Source organism: Lynx canadensis, chromosome D1 (assembly GCF_007474595.2).
Source record: "Lynx canadensis isolate LIC74 chromosome D1, mLynCan4.pri.v2, whole genome shotgun sequence".
NCBI classification, from domain to species: Eukaryota; Metazoa; Chordata; class Mammalia; order Carnivora; family Felidae; genus Lynx; species Lynx canadensis.
Window position 1 is genome coordinate 66,747,287 of NC_044312.2, and position 13,994 is coordinate 66,761,280.

Sequence of the window (13,994 nt, forward strand, 5' to 3'; positions counted from 1 at the left end):
TGCAGTATAATAATACAGTATAATTCATGTCTAGAAAATCATCCATGGTTATTACTCAGTTCAACTGTGTTGCCCTTTGATCACAGTTATTTACTAACCAAATGAAGCTCATATTCTTGTGTGTCAAAGCTCCCACTCAGTTAATCAAATGTGATTTTTTTGGTTCTAGCTTGACAGCACACTGTGTTCTCATGTCTTATTTATAGTACTACAGTGTACCACCCAATCCACCACTGTGCTTGACAACCACAAAAAGAGGTATACACAGCTTTACCAAAAACAAGTTTTACTCACTGATCAAATTTGGTGGCACAGGTGTTGCAGGTTAAGGTATATCAGTGTGCAGCAGACTTTCTATCAGGAGCCATTGACTTAAGAACTAAAATGTTAATATTTGTTCATTTTGGTACTTCATCCCTGAATAACTATTAATATTATTATTAAGTAATCATATATAAGATTTAGAAAGTTAATTATGATTTCTAGAAACATTAAACTTTTTTTCAATCACTCAAATACTACCTTCTCATCATGTGCTCTATCCATATACCACCAATGTACTTAGTACTTTTCTTTCAATTGTCTTTAAATCAACTCACCTATTGAAATCTAGTATTTTATTGGATAATATCATCTATGAAAACATAGGTTTTATATGCTATTTTTAAAAAAAAAAATTTTTTTTCAACGTTTATTTATTTTTGGGACAGAGAGAGACAGAGCATGAACGGGGGAGGGGCAGAGAGAGAGGGAGACACAGAATCGGAAACAGGCTCCAGGCTCTGAGCCATCAGCCCAGAGCCTGACGCGGGGCTCGAACTCACGGACCGCGAGATCGTGACCTGGCTGAAGTCGGACGCTTAACCGACTGCGCCACCTAGGCGCCCCTATATGCTATTTTTAATACATATTATGATAAATACATAACTATTAAAATAACAAAGGTTGCCACATATGATCCCAAATCATATCCATCCTTGACTTTGGTAAACAGTCATTTAGGCATCCTGTGCATACAACATTCTCCTGCAGAGACAGACCAGGAAACAGGCCTAGAGATGGAACGTGATTTGCTCAGCAGTATCAAGTGGTAAGATGCAGACTGGACTCTAAGTCTCCGGAGTCCTGCACTAGTACTCTTATTACTCTATCACATCTTGTATTCTAGATTACACTAGGAAATGTCAGTCTTCTCTAAATGTTCACATCTCACACATACCACTTAACAATATAAGGATTAATACAAATTTGAAAATATTCTAAGAATAAAATACTTCCTGGTAATCCTAGACTTCTGAGTTCCTATTTAAGGGAAATTTTATTTTAAACAGCTCAATTGGAATATTATTCAAGAATATGAAGGCCTTAGTTCTAGTAATGGCTTTAAAGTAATGAAGAATTTCTAAGTTACAATTTTCTGATGATGAATAAATTGGCACCTAAAATTTTGTTGGTAAAATAAAATGCCATGCTTTTAAAAATCAACTAAGGGGTGCCTGGCTAGTTTAGTCCATAGAGCACACGACTCTTGAGCTCAGGATCATTGGTTCAGGCCCCCTGTTCAGCATGGAGTTTACTTTAAAAAAGTTGAAAACAAAATCAACTAAAGTAAAATAACTACAAAAACATAAATGTGTCGGTGAGAAACACCAAAGCTACAAGACTTATTAAAACTTGATTCCAAAGAATGCTGGATATTTAATCTATCAATAAGTTACATTTTTCTGTGGTAACTTGAAAATATTGGCAGGACAATATCACACTGTTTTGCAAGTAGCACATCTACCAAAGTAATGGGATGTCAATAAGGAGGCTGAAGGAAAAAGAAGAGGTGCTATCTTCCAATTAGGGGCATTAGGGAAATCAGGGATTCTGAGGCAGAGTCTGGTCTTATTTTCACAGGTGTGTTGGTGTGTTTCCAATACCTAACACAGTATTCAGTATATACTAACTACTAAATAAATATGCCGAATGAAACAGTGAATGTAAAACAAATAAATAGTCAGGATTTAAAGTATATTCTTCAGAAAATATCCAGTAAAGAATTCTATTCTAAATATTCTGAGGATATATTCATGTTTTAAGAACACACAACTCTTTTTAAAGTAATTACACTGCTAATGATATCTAATTCCAATGATCTGAGTTTACATTTACATCAAAAGAAAATTACTGTTAAAAATGTCATACCAAAGAAAGAGCTGCTTGAGTCTGATGTAGAAGTGGTTCCGGGAGGGAAGAGAGATGAATACATTCAGGAATTTTAATAGTGCCTCCATCCAAATCTGCTATGATTACATCTAGCTAAAGGAGATAAAAATTAATCAATAATTAATAAAATGTATTTGTTGTTAAGGAAATTAATTTGGCCTTCATTAATTCAAAATAAGAAGAACCAGGTGTAGAAGAGACTCTTCATTGTCCATAGGAACAGAATGTTGGGTTCATGACTTCCCAGCTACCATGTATTTCTTAGCTTCCTTTGAAATTAGGTGTGGCATGTGACTAAGTTTCTGATGATGGAATGTGAGAAGTGATGTGTACACTTCAGGCATTCAAAAGAGGGGCTGTAAGGCTCTCCTATGCTCTTCTTTTCCTTCCTATGGCTGAAACTATGAACTGGTTAACAACCCAACCTTGAATATTCAGATTATGACAATGCTGAGGGGATTTTTGGTGTACAAACAAGAGGGAAAGAAGCTTAGAACGTGAATGAGTTCATGGAATAAGCTGGTCTGGCATAATGGAATACCACTAGGGACTGCTGCATAAGTGTTAAGTAAAATTCCATTTTGTTTTAACCACTGTATTTTGGATGCTTTGGTATAGTAGTTTAGCCATATCCTAAATAATACAGTACTCATTACAAGAGTTAACAAACAAAACAATTGGTATACACCAAAATGGTACCATTTGGGTGCTTCAGAAAGAAACTGATTTTTACATTTTACAACAGTCTATTTTAAAATAACTTACATAAAAATGTAATAGAGAAACCAGCCAATACTGTTGAAGTTCTTATGCTGACAAGAGGCTTAAAATTCATCCTAATTTATACATTAAAAGTTAATAAATTTATTTTTGGAAATACTTGGCTTGTCCAGAAACTGTTTATATTTAGTGGGAAAAAATGACCTTCAAGCAGATCAGCATGCTTCTAGTTAGTACTAAGTAGGTTTTACTGATTATGTTTATTGATTTACACATATTTTAATATGCTGATATCACAGCAAAATAGGAACTAGATACCAACATATAAAGAAAGGAAAAGTAATTAATATATGAATGAGGGTCCCCGTTTATAATTACAGTGTTGACTAGTACTCTGTCAGTTTTAATGACACCTATACTTTGACTACAATTGTAACTATATGTAAGTACCAACTGAGTTTGCATCTTTGTTGGCATTTAAAACTAAAACAAAAGTAGGATTACAAAATCTTAAGAGGCTGTGGATCATAGATATCATATAGCCCTACCTTTCAGTAAAGATATTTTTCTTAAACTCCCTGAAGTGTCATGGAATTTGTTCTTTGCACTCCACTTACTGTGCTTGAGCATACATTCCTCACGTAAGGCACCCCATTTTTCATCATTGGTCAGCTCTCATAGTTGAAAACTTTTATACTAAGGAGAAATTTCTTTTTATATCCACTATACCCATTGATTCTACTTCAGCCTTTTAGAGCTACAAAAAGTGAACCTTCCTACAACAGCCATTTAAATATTTATCTTTAGCTATCAAACAGAACCAGGATATTACCTGAGAAAATTTAAGGGTCTCATAGGATATGGTTTCTATACTCTGACAATCCTGGATGTTCCTCTCCGAAGCACATTATTTTCTTATAATCCCTCTTAAATAAGTTCAGTACCGAGAAGTAAACACAATATTCCAGCACTGGCTTAAATATATAGTATTCCTTTTCTTCTTTGCTATTTCTTTTCATATGGCATTAAGAATAGAATAATTTGGTGGAGCTCATACAGAACTTGTATTCCACTAAAAGCCTTCACTCTTTTGCAAATACTTTTTGCTTTTTAGCTACTAGCCATTCAGCATTAACCCAGACCTCATTTCAAAATATGAATATATTAAAGCACTCATGACAAAGTATAAGTAAAATACTAATTAATGGATTATTTTATCTCCCTTTCTCATATATAGGATGAAGAATACATAAGATAAAATTAGTATGCCAAAAAAGGGGCATTTTAAATATGAATAAATTCATTTTGTAGATCTTCCATACTTGCTATGAAAAAAATTAATATTTATATCTTTCAGTGATGCTTTTTCTTCCAGCCAATCTTTTCTATTGGGATTGTAAGAGATCTGAAAATAGTAATCAGGTGAAATGTTATAGGATTCAAATAAATATGATAAGCTTTTAGTCTCATTAACTGGCAATTTAAAGATGAATACTTACAAGTTCATGGATATCAGTTTTAAAGATAGAATGTACTCCAATAATGAAAGGTGTTGGGGAACTTAGAACTTCTAGTAGCTGAGCCGGGAGAATGGGAATATAAGGATAACTGGAAATAATAAAAGAATATGTGAGATATATTTGTTTTTCTGTAATATGAACGTATTTTATCTTTATGCAGTATGAATTTTAGATTACCTACATTATCATTAATATTCTCATGGTTATTAACATTAAATTTTTAAAAAGAAAGATTTAAAAAAATTTTCATGTGAAAGAGATGATCAGGTATAACAAGATATAAAGTAAACGGAACCCAGGACAGCTTCCTTATCCCTTAACCTTCTGAGGTAAGCAGTCTTTTTAGGTTTATTCATCTTGCTTGAAAACATTTTTCCTTACATAAAAATCTGACATCAGGAGGTAACAGTGACTCCCTTATGGGCTCTCCCCCTCAATAATGATGATGATTTGTCTAAACAAAACAATCATTCAAATTCCATTTTTTGTACTTGATGTTTGAATTCAATCAGAATGGCAAAGTACAAAAATTAAGGCATAGAATGCTCTCTTATCTAGGGGTTAAGAAAGGCACATAAAAAAAAAAAAAAAAAAAAAAAAAAGAAAGAAAGAAAATTTTTTTAAATAAAATATGGAGGCAGTCTAAATTTTTTTCTAGTTTGTATGACTTAAGATCCTAAGTGTTATGAGCATCAAATTGATAAACAGTATATTAGAATAAAATATTTTATTCATAACACTATCAAGCATCACTGTTTAGATTGTTTTGGTTTTTACTTTTTACTATGGAAAGTTTTAACATGTCCCCCAGAAAATAAAGAGGAAAAAAGGAAAATGAAACCCCATGTATCCAATCCAGATTTGACAATTACCAATGCATGGTTACATGTATGTTTCTACCCATTTTCATTCTCTCCCCTACTGTATTATTTGAAGCAACTCCCAGACATCATATCATTTATACATAAATACTTTAGTAGATATCTAAAAAAAGGTAAGGTATCTTTTTAAATATACATAATACCATTATAACTCCTAAAAATTAATGTCTTTAATATCAAATAACCAGAACTAACTTAAGACTTTTATCACCAATTGTATTCAGAGAGAATTAAACGTTGCTGACAATACTATGCAAGTTATTTTTTCCACTAAATTAATCAACACTCAGTAATGAACAACTTGGAAATTTTCCAAATTCTAGGTTAGATTTCCATCAGAATCATGTGTACAGTGTAACTTTGTAAAATATGCCCTTGTGGTTCAAAACTATTGATTGTGCTATGACATTTCAACTAATCATCAACAAGTAATGCAGAATTCAGGAATAAATTAAAGTACCAAGTAGAAAACCTCACCTATATTTAAGAGGAAACATTAAAGATTCCAGGGCTCTGCAAGCATCACTAAGTCTCTGGAAACTTGCAGAATGGAAGAGAACCTTATTTTCTGTGAGAACTGCACAGAAGAGGCTGAGGACATTTTGAATTCCTGAAAACACAAGAGCAAATGCTTACCAAATGCATTTGATTTTATATGTGATGCCAACAAACAGACTAAGAATGACAGGGAATGAAAAAGCCAATATTTTTTAAAGCTTTAAAGAAAACTATTTGGTTAAACTATAAACTCTATACAATCTATAGGTATTTGTTTTCCCAAACTTTCATTTTGTCTTTATTCTTCAAATCAGTGTAACACACAGTGAACATATCAGTTGTTTGGAAATACACTATTACCTTCTTTTCAACTTCATCTCCAAGGACTGTACTTAAATCCCTGTTTTAGATTCTGGCAATGTTAAATAACTTTTTTCCCCTTTAAAGTCAATTTGTCTGATGTTAATGTAACCACACCAGCTTTGTTGTTGAAATTTTCCTGGTATGTCTTTTTCCATCTTTTCATTTCAACCTTTCTCTACTTCTTGTAAGTATAGTTGGCATTAAAAAAAAAATCCATTCTGACAACTTTTGTCTTTTAAAGAGATCATTTAATTGACTTATATTTATTGCAATTATTTCTATATATACATATAATATCTTATTCAATACTTTTTATTTGTTCTACCTTTTTTACCATTTCTAAATGATTAATAGAAATGGACCTTCTTTTATCCCCTTATAAGTCCCCAGACTTTATAAGCCCTATTTTTTCTAGTGACAATGCTAGAAAATACAGCCAAACATACCAAATTGAAGTTAAAAAACTTCATCATTTCTTATTTTCTTTTTTATTAACAAATCATCCTTAAATAATCAGTTGAACCTTAATTACATGGACCCACTAAATCAAGAGTTACCATTAGTTTTCTAAGGTAAAATACTTCCTCTATCTCCCTTTACTACAGCTTGTCCCTTCACATGAGGCATGCATATATCTTCTTAGCTCATTAGTAACTGCCCATTATCCTCTTTTATCACTCCCAGCTTATCCCATATGATACACCTGAACTTATAGTTCCATTTTTAATTTTATCTCATTTTGACTAATGTAAAAGTTTCATAACTAGTTTCTCTAATCCAGTCCTTATTCATTTCAGATCTATTCTCCAGCATGATGGACATAAAATACAAATCTGATTATGTCACTTTCATGCCTCAATCTCTTTGGTATCTTCCCATCCTTTTGGGTAGTGATTTTCAAGTATACTCTGTTCCACAGAAGCAATTTATTAAGAGAAGCTTTGCTTCAGTTTTATATATTAATCTCTGTGAACCTCAGTTGGTAAAATGAGGATAATTTCAAAACCTATCTTATAGGGTTGCTATGAAGAAGAAATGAGATAATACATAGAGTTCTCAGCATGGCACCATGGTAAATAATATATATAGATATATTAGCTGAAATTATGATTATTGTTGCAATTATTATTGTAATTATTATAGTTGTTACCATTAATTTCCTTTGAAGTTAGGATTCCGATGCTAAAACTGTTTGAAGACACCTGACGTACCAGACTTGGTCTGAGCTCCATGCCAAATTGTCTTTATGGTCTTACTTTCAGATTTCCAACCCAGCTGCTGCCTCCCACCCTTGTGTGATCAATATTAAACTAACCTAGCTCTCAGAACACTTCTTTCAGTTTGATATCTCTGCTTCTTATATTCATGTTCTTTTTTTTATATTTATTTATTTTTGAGAGAAAGAGAGGGAGAGAGAGAGTACACAGGGGAGGGGCATAGAGAAAGGGAGATAGAGGATCTGAAGCAGGCTCTGTGAGGGCTCAAGCTCACAAACCATGAGATCATAACCTGAGCTGACGTTGGACGCTTAACCCACTGAGCCACCCAGGCACCCCTGCTCACGCTCTTTTTGCCCCTTCATTAAAATGCGAGTCCCTCAAAGATAATACTGGGCCTTATACATTGCTATACCCCTCCTGCCAAGAACTGACTATATAGCAGACACTCAAAAATGTTTCACTGAACTGACAAGCTCTCTGAATGGTGACAGGAGTCACTATAAAAAGATGTTAAAACTTTCATTAGAAGATATCAGAGAATATCTTTATAAATTCAGATAGGGAAAGTGTAAAATACACGTCATAAATTAAAAGATTGATAAATTCAATAATTTTAAATTGAGAATTTCTGTCAAAAAATAACAAAAAATGAGGACAAGTCTCAGACTGAGAAAAATTATATAGGAAGTATATAAATGTGAAAGAAATGTTGCCAAAAAATATGTTGCCCTTGCTGGAGGAAACAAATCCAAAAATACAGCTAAGACCAATTTCAAAGAACTTACTGCCTAATTTTTCTTCTAGGAATTTTATGGTTTCTAGTTTTACATTTAAGTCTTTAAACTATTTGAGTTTTATCTTTGTATGTGGTATAAGAAAGTGGTTCAGTTTCATTTTTTTGGCATGCAGTTGTCCAGTTTTCCCAATATAATTTATTGAAAAGACTGTCTTTTCCCCATTGTATATTCTTGCCTCCTTTTTTGTAGATTAACTGACCATATAAGCATGGGTTTATTTCTGGACTCTAGTCTATTACATTGATCTACATGTTTCTGTGTCAACACCATGCTATTTTGATTGCTATAGCTTTGTACTATAGTTTGAAATCAGAAAGTGTGATACCTCCAGTTTTGTTCTTTCTCAATACTGCTTTGCCCCCAATAATGTTCTTTAGAACTGTTTTCTCTACACTCATAATTTGTTCTGGAATCAGATATTCCAATTAGTTGTTGCATTTCTTTAGTCTCATTCAATATGGAACATTATCACAATATTAACAAGTTTTTTTTTTTTTTTTTTTTTTTTTTTACTGAGGTAGAATTCACACCATAAAATAACCATTTTATTTTTATTTTTATTTTTTTTTCAACGTTTATTTATTTTTGGGACAGAGAGAGACAGAGCATGAACGGGGGAGGAGCAGAGAGAGAGGGAGACACAGAATCGGAAACAGGCTCCAGGCTCTGAGCCATCAGCCCAGAGCCTGACGCGGGGCTCGAACTCCCGGACCGCGAGATCGTGACCTGGCTGAAGTCGGACGCTTAACCGACTGCGCCACCCAGGCGCCCCTAAAATAACCATTTTAAAGAGAACAATTTATTGATTTGCTTATGTTGAAACATTACTGCATTCCAGGAATAAATCCCCTTTGGCCACAGTATATGATCCTCTTAACATGTTGTTAAATTTGATTTACTAATATTTGTTGAGCATTTTTACCTCTATATTCATTGAGATTTGGCTTGTAGTTTCCTTCCTTCCTTCCTTCATTTCTCTTTTTCTCTTTCTTTACTTCCTTCCCTCTGTCTTTCTTTGCTTCCTTCTTTCCTTCCTTCTCTTTTCCTTTCTCTCCTCCTCTCCCTTTCTTTCTTTTCCTTTCTTTCTTTCTTTCTTTCTTTCTTTCTTTCTTTCTTTCTTTCTTTTTTCTTTTCTTTCTCTTCCTCTCTCTTCCTTTCTTCCTCCCTCCCTCCTCCCTCTCTCCCTTCCTTCCTTCCTCCCCCTCCCTCCCTTCTTTCCTTCCTTCCTTCCTTCCATGTCTACATCTGACTTTGATATCAGGGTAATTGTGGCCTCATAAAATGGGCTTGGAAATGTTCCCTCTGCTTCTACTTTTTTTGGAAGAATTTGAAATGAATAGGTATTTTATTTTTCTTTAAATGTTTGGTAGAATTCAGTAGTGAAGCCAGGTGGTCCTGAAGTTTTCTTTCTGGGATGTTTTTTATTACAGCTTCACTCTTCTTACTAGTAATTATTTGTTCAGATTTTCTATTTCTTTATGATTCAGTCTTGGTAGGTTGTATGTTTCTAGGAATTTATGTGTTCTTCCAGGTTATCTAACTGTTGGCATGTAATTATTCATAGTATTCTCTTATGGTCCTTAGCATTTCTGTGGTATCAACTGTAATGTCTTTTCTTTCATACCTGATTTTATTTGCAGCTTCTCTTTTTTTTCTTAGTCTTGTTAAAGATTTGTCATTTTGCTTTTCTTTTCAAAAAAAAATCAAACAAACCAGATCTTAGTATCATTGGCCTTTTTTATTGCCTTTTTAACTCTATTTCATTTAATTCTGCTCTGATCTTTGTTATTTCTTTCTAACTTTAGGCTTAGTTTGCTCTTTTTCTAGTTCTTTGGAATGTAAAGTTAGCCTGCATATATTTGAGATCTTTCCTTTTTCTTAATGTAGGTATTTATTGCTATAAACTTACATTTTAGATATGTTTTTGCTGCATCCCATAAATTTTAGTATGTTGTATTTCCACTTTCATTTGTCTTATGATGTTTTTGATTTCCTTTTTGACTTTTTCATTGACCCATTGGTTGTTAAGGAGCACATTGTTTAATCTCTATATATCTTTGAATTTTCAAATTTTCTTATTAGTTTCTAAGTTTTATACCATTATGGTTGGTTGGAAAGTATGCTTTACATGATTTTGATCTTCTTAAATTTATTAAGACTTGTTTTGTGACCAAACACATGATCTATCCTGGAGAATGATCCATGTGCACTTGAGAAGAATGTGTGTTCTGTTGTTGGATGAAAGGTTCTGTATACACCTATGAGGTCCATCTGGTCTAACGTGTCATCTCGGTCTTATTTTTCTTAATTGATTTTGTTTGCTTATAAACCCATTGTTGAATATGGAGTACTGAAGTCCTTTACTATTATTGTTTTGTTGTCTATTTTTCCCTTCAAATCTGCTAACATTTGCTTTATATATTCAGACACTCCAATGTTGCATACATAAACATAATTGTTATATCCACTTGATGAGTTGACCACTTTGTCATTATACAATGACCTCTTTATCTCTTATTACAGTTTTTGGCTTAAAGTCTATTATGTCTAATATATCAGTATAGCTACCCATGCTCTACTTTAATTTCTATTTGCATGGAATATATTTTTAGATACTTTGACCTTCAGTCAATGTGTGTCCTAAATGCTGAAGTGAGTCTTTTTGTTTTGGGCTCTGGTAAAGACAGCAGCGGGCACCTGAAAATGTGCTAATTAGAAGCTGAACCTTCAGACAGGTACTGGTAAAGTAGCTGGGAGAAACAGTGGGAGATGGGCATTTTTGGCAGCTCCCTCTGCAATGAGTTCTGGAAGGATAGTCGCTGTGAGTGCCCAGAACTCCATTAAAAACTGCCTGTGTGTTTACTATAGTCCTGTGAGACTCATGAACAAAAGCTCTGCTGACTTACAGAGTTAGGAATTTGGAAGACCCATCCCTTGGTCAGGAGCCTTAAAAGTTGGGGTACAAGATGTGTGATCCAAACTCCTCACTCTTCAAGTTGTAGTTGGGAGTTGAGATTTCTCTCTCCGATATATAGCATTCTGCAAGGAGTGCTGTTTATAGCAAAAATGTATCTTAATCTTTCCAACCCATTTCAATGTGTGTATTTGTCAAGGGCCCAATGTATAGGAGTTACTCAACCGGTTTCTGGATTTCTCTCAGAGAGAATTGCTCTGTGTGTAGCTGTGCATTTGATGTATCTGTGAAAGGAATGAATTTAGGAGCCTCCTCTGTTGCCTTCTTGGTCCAGAGTCTCCAGGTAGGCCTTCTAAGACTTATTTTCAGGATTTCTCTGTTAAATTTCTGGCAGGTGTGCCACTAGTCCCAAATAGGATTGTAACTTAGACAAGCAGAATTAGAGGGTTTTTTTGCCTTTCATTTCCTACTGGGTTCAATACTACTGTTACTGACAATGATGTGGATTTAAGCTTTCCGTCCTATTTGGCGGCAAAGCTGCTGGTTATATGGCCAGCTCTGCCCTGGAAGAAACTATCATTCTTACTGACAGAGCTGAAATGTGAGGGAGATGGTAGCAACTTCAGCTAAGAATGCTGCAGATTTTTACTGTTCTTACCCAAAATACAAGCATGAATAACTGCTTCTAAATTTGTTTGCTTCTGGTCAATTTTTAGAGCTCTGAAATAGTTGTATTCAACAATTATTGTCTAGTTTCATACTGGTTCTTTGGGGAAGAGATTTGCTCATCTCTTTATACTGCTATAAGCAGACATGTGGTCCTTGGTGATGTCAGTTTTGCTTACCTAAATTTTTACTTAATGTTGTCCAATTTTTCTAATGGATATTTCACATTTTTCCTTGCAACTAACAAGCAATCTGTGGTCTGACACTTTAGGCCATGCAAGTATCTTGCTCCTCACCAAAATTTCTGCCTAGATTTATTTTTTATTATTTTTTAAAATGTTTATTTAGTTTTTAGATTGAGAGACACAGCAGGGGAGGGGCAGAAAGGGAGGGAGACAGAGGATCTGAAGTGGGCTCTGTGCTGACGGCAGAGAAGCCAATGCAGGGCTGAAACTCATGAACTGGGAGATCACGACCTGAGCCGAAATGGGACACTTATCCAACTGAGCCACCCAGATGCCCCAAATTTCTGCCTAGATTTCACATCTACTGATAATTACTGCAAAAATCAGACTTTGCTATGGTGATTATAAAATGATTTTCCAAATCCAGCACTTCTTCCACATCCACCAGTTAGCATTCAACATTCTGCAATTAGTAGACTCCTCATTTATCCCTCCCTAACATGCTTATTTGTGTATCCCCTATCAGTTTGAACTCATGAATTCCTATTTTTAATCCCAACATTCTATAAAGTCATTACTAACTTAACTATTTTTTGTGCTAAACAAGTCCTAGATTTAGACAGTGGGCATGACTTTAACCTAGTTCTTGTGCCCTGTGACATGAACCCACGTTTTTTTCCTAGTTTTTTCTTACTTTCTGGCTTAACAAAACAATCCAGGCTCATATTATAACTACCTTGTCCCTGCCCTAAGGTCAGCAATTTCTCTAAGAAGTCCTGGCACTATTTTGTGAGGTATGGTATTAAAGACCAAGATCCTGAATTAGTTCCTTCATGTTTGCTATTAATTGTGTTATACATTTGGGTGCCCCCATGCTGGATGCATTAATATTTACAATTGTTATATCTTCTTGTTGGATTGTCCCCTTTATGATTATATAATACCCTTCTTTGTCTTTTATTAAAAGTCTTTGTTTTAAAGTATTTTGTTTGATATAAGTATTGCTACTTTGGCTTTTCTTTTTCTTGACATCCATTTGTGTGATAAATGATTCTACACCCCCTCACTTTCAATCTGCAAGTGTCTTTAGGTCTACAAAGAGTCGCTTGTAGGTAGCATATAGATAAATCTTATTGTTTTACCCATTCTGTCACCCTATGTCTTTTGGCTGGAGCATTTAATCCATTTACATTCAAAGCAACATATATATAGATATATACACATATATATCTATATATATGTATATATACACATATACGTGTATATATACATATATACGTATATATGTATATATGTATATATATGTATATACATATATACGTATATATGTATATGTATATATATGTATACATACGTATATATACATGTATATGTATATATATACACACACACACATATATATATAGCCTTTTTTAAATTATTTTACTGATTTTGTCATTCTTTCTGGAGATTTTTGCTAATCATTCCTTATCTTTGTCACTTGTGGTCTCTACTATGCACTTAAAGAGTCCCCTTTCATATTTTTTTGCAGGGCTGGTTTAGTGGTCACAAACTGTTAGTTTTTGTTTGGGAAACTTTATTGCTCCTTCTATTCTGAATACTGATAATAATACAATAATAGTAGGGGACTTTAACACCCCACTTACATCAATGGATAGATCATCTAAACAAAACATAAACAAGGAAATAATTTGGGTTTTTTTGTTTTTAGTCTTTAGGTTTTTGTTTTTGTTTGTTTGTTTGTGTTATTTGTTTGTGTGTTTGCATGTTTTTGTCTCCTGTTTGTCTGTTTTCCTTTACAGGGCTACTCCAAGGAACAAATCAAAGCACACCTGGTGGAGGGTACAAAATATTATTGTGAGTAAGGTAATAAAATAACCAAAGTCACAACAGAGAGCAAGTAACAATCCCCGAAAAAACACCTCCTGAGGGCCAGGCTCTAGACAGTGTATGACCCTCCTTGAATATAACAGTGCTCACAGGTGCAGAGCACACAAGCTTTTAAAACGCATAAGGGAC

At 34.0% G+C, this 13,994-nt stretch overlaps 1 protein-coding gene across 3 annotated transcripts in view; it reads right to left on the reverse strand.

The window, feature by feature from the left end:
- The window catches only part of SBF2 (SET binding factor 2), a 500,238-nt gene that overhangs the window by 217,771 nt on the left and 268,473 nt on the right, over window positions 1-13,994 (reverse strand). For all 3 annotated transcript variants that reach the window (XM_030330868.1, XM_032594814.1, XM_030330866.1), the window contains exons 7-9: window positions 5,810-5,942; window positions 4,431-4,539; window positions 2,191-2,304 (exon numbers count right to left, since the gene is read on the reverse strand). In XM_030330868.1, the coding sequence (XP_030186728.1) occupies window positions 2,191-2,304; window positions 4,431-4,539; window positions 5,810-5,942 (356 nt within the window). The remainder of the gene's footprint in view (window positions 1-2,190; window positions 2,305-4,430; window positions 4,540-5,809; window positions 5,943-13,994) is intronic.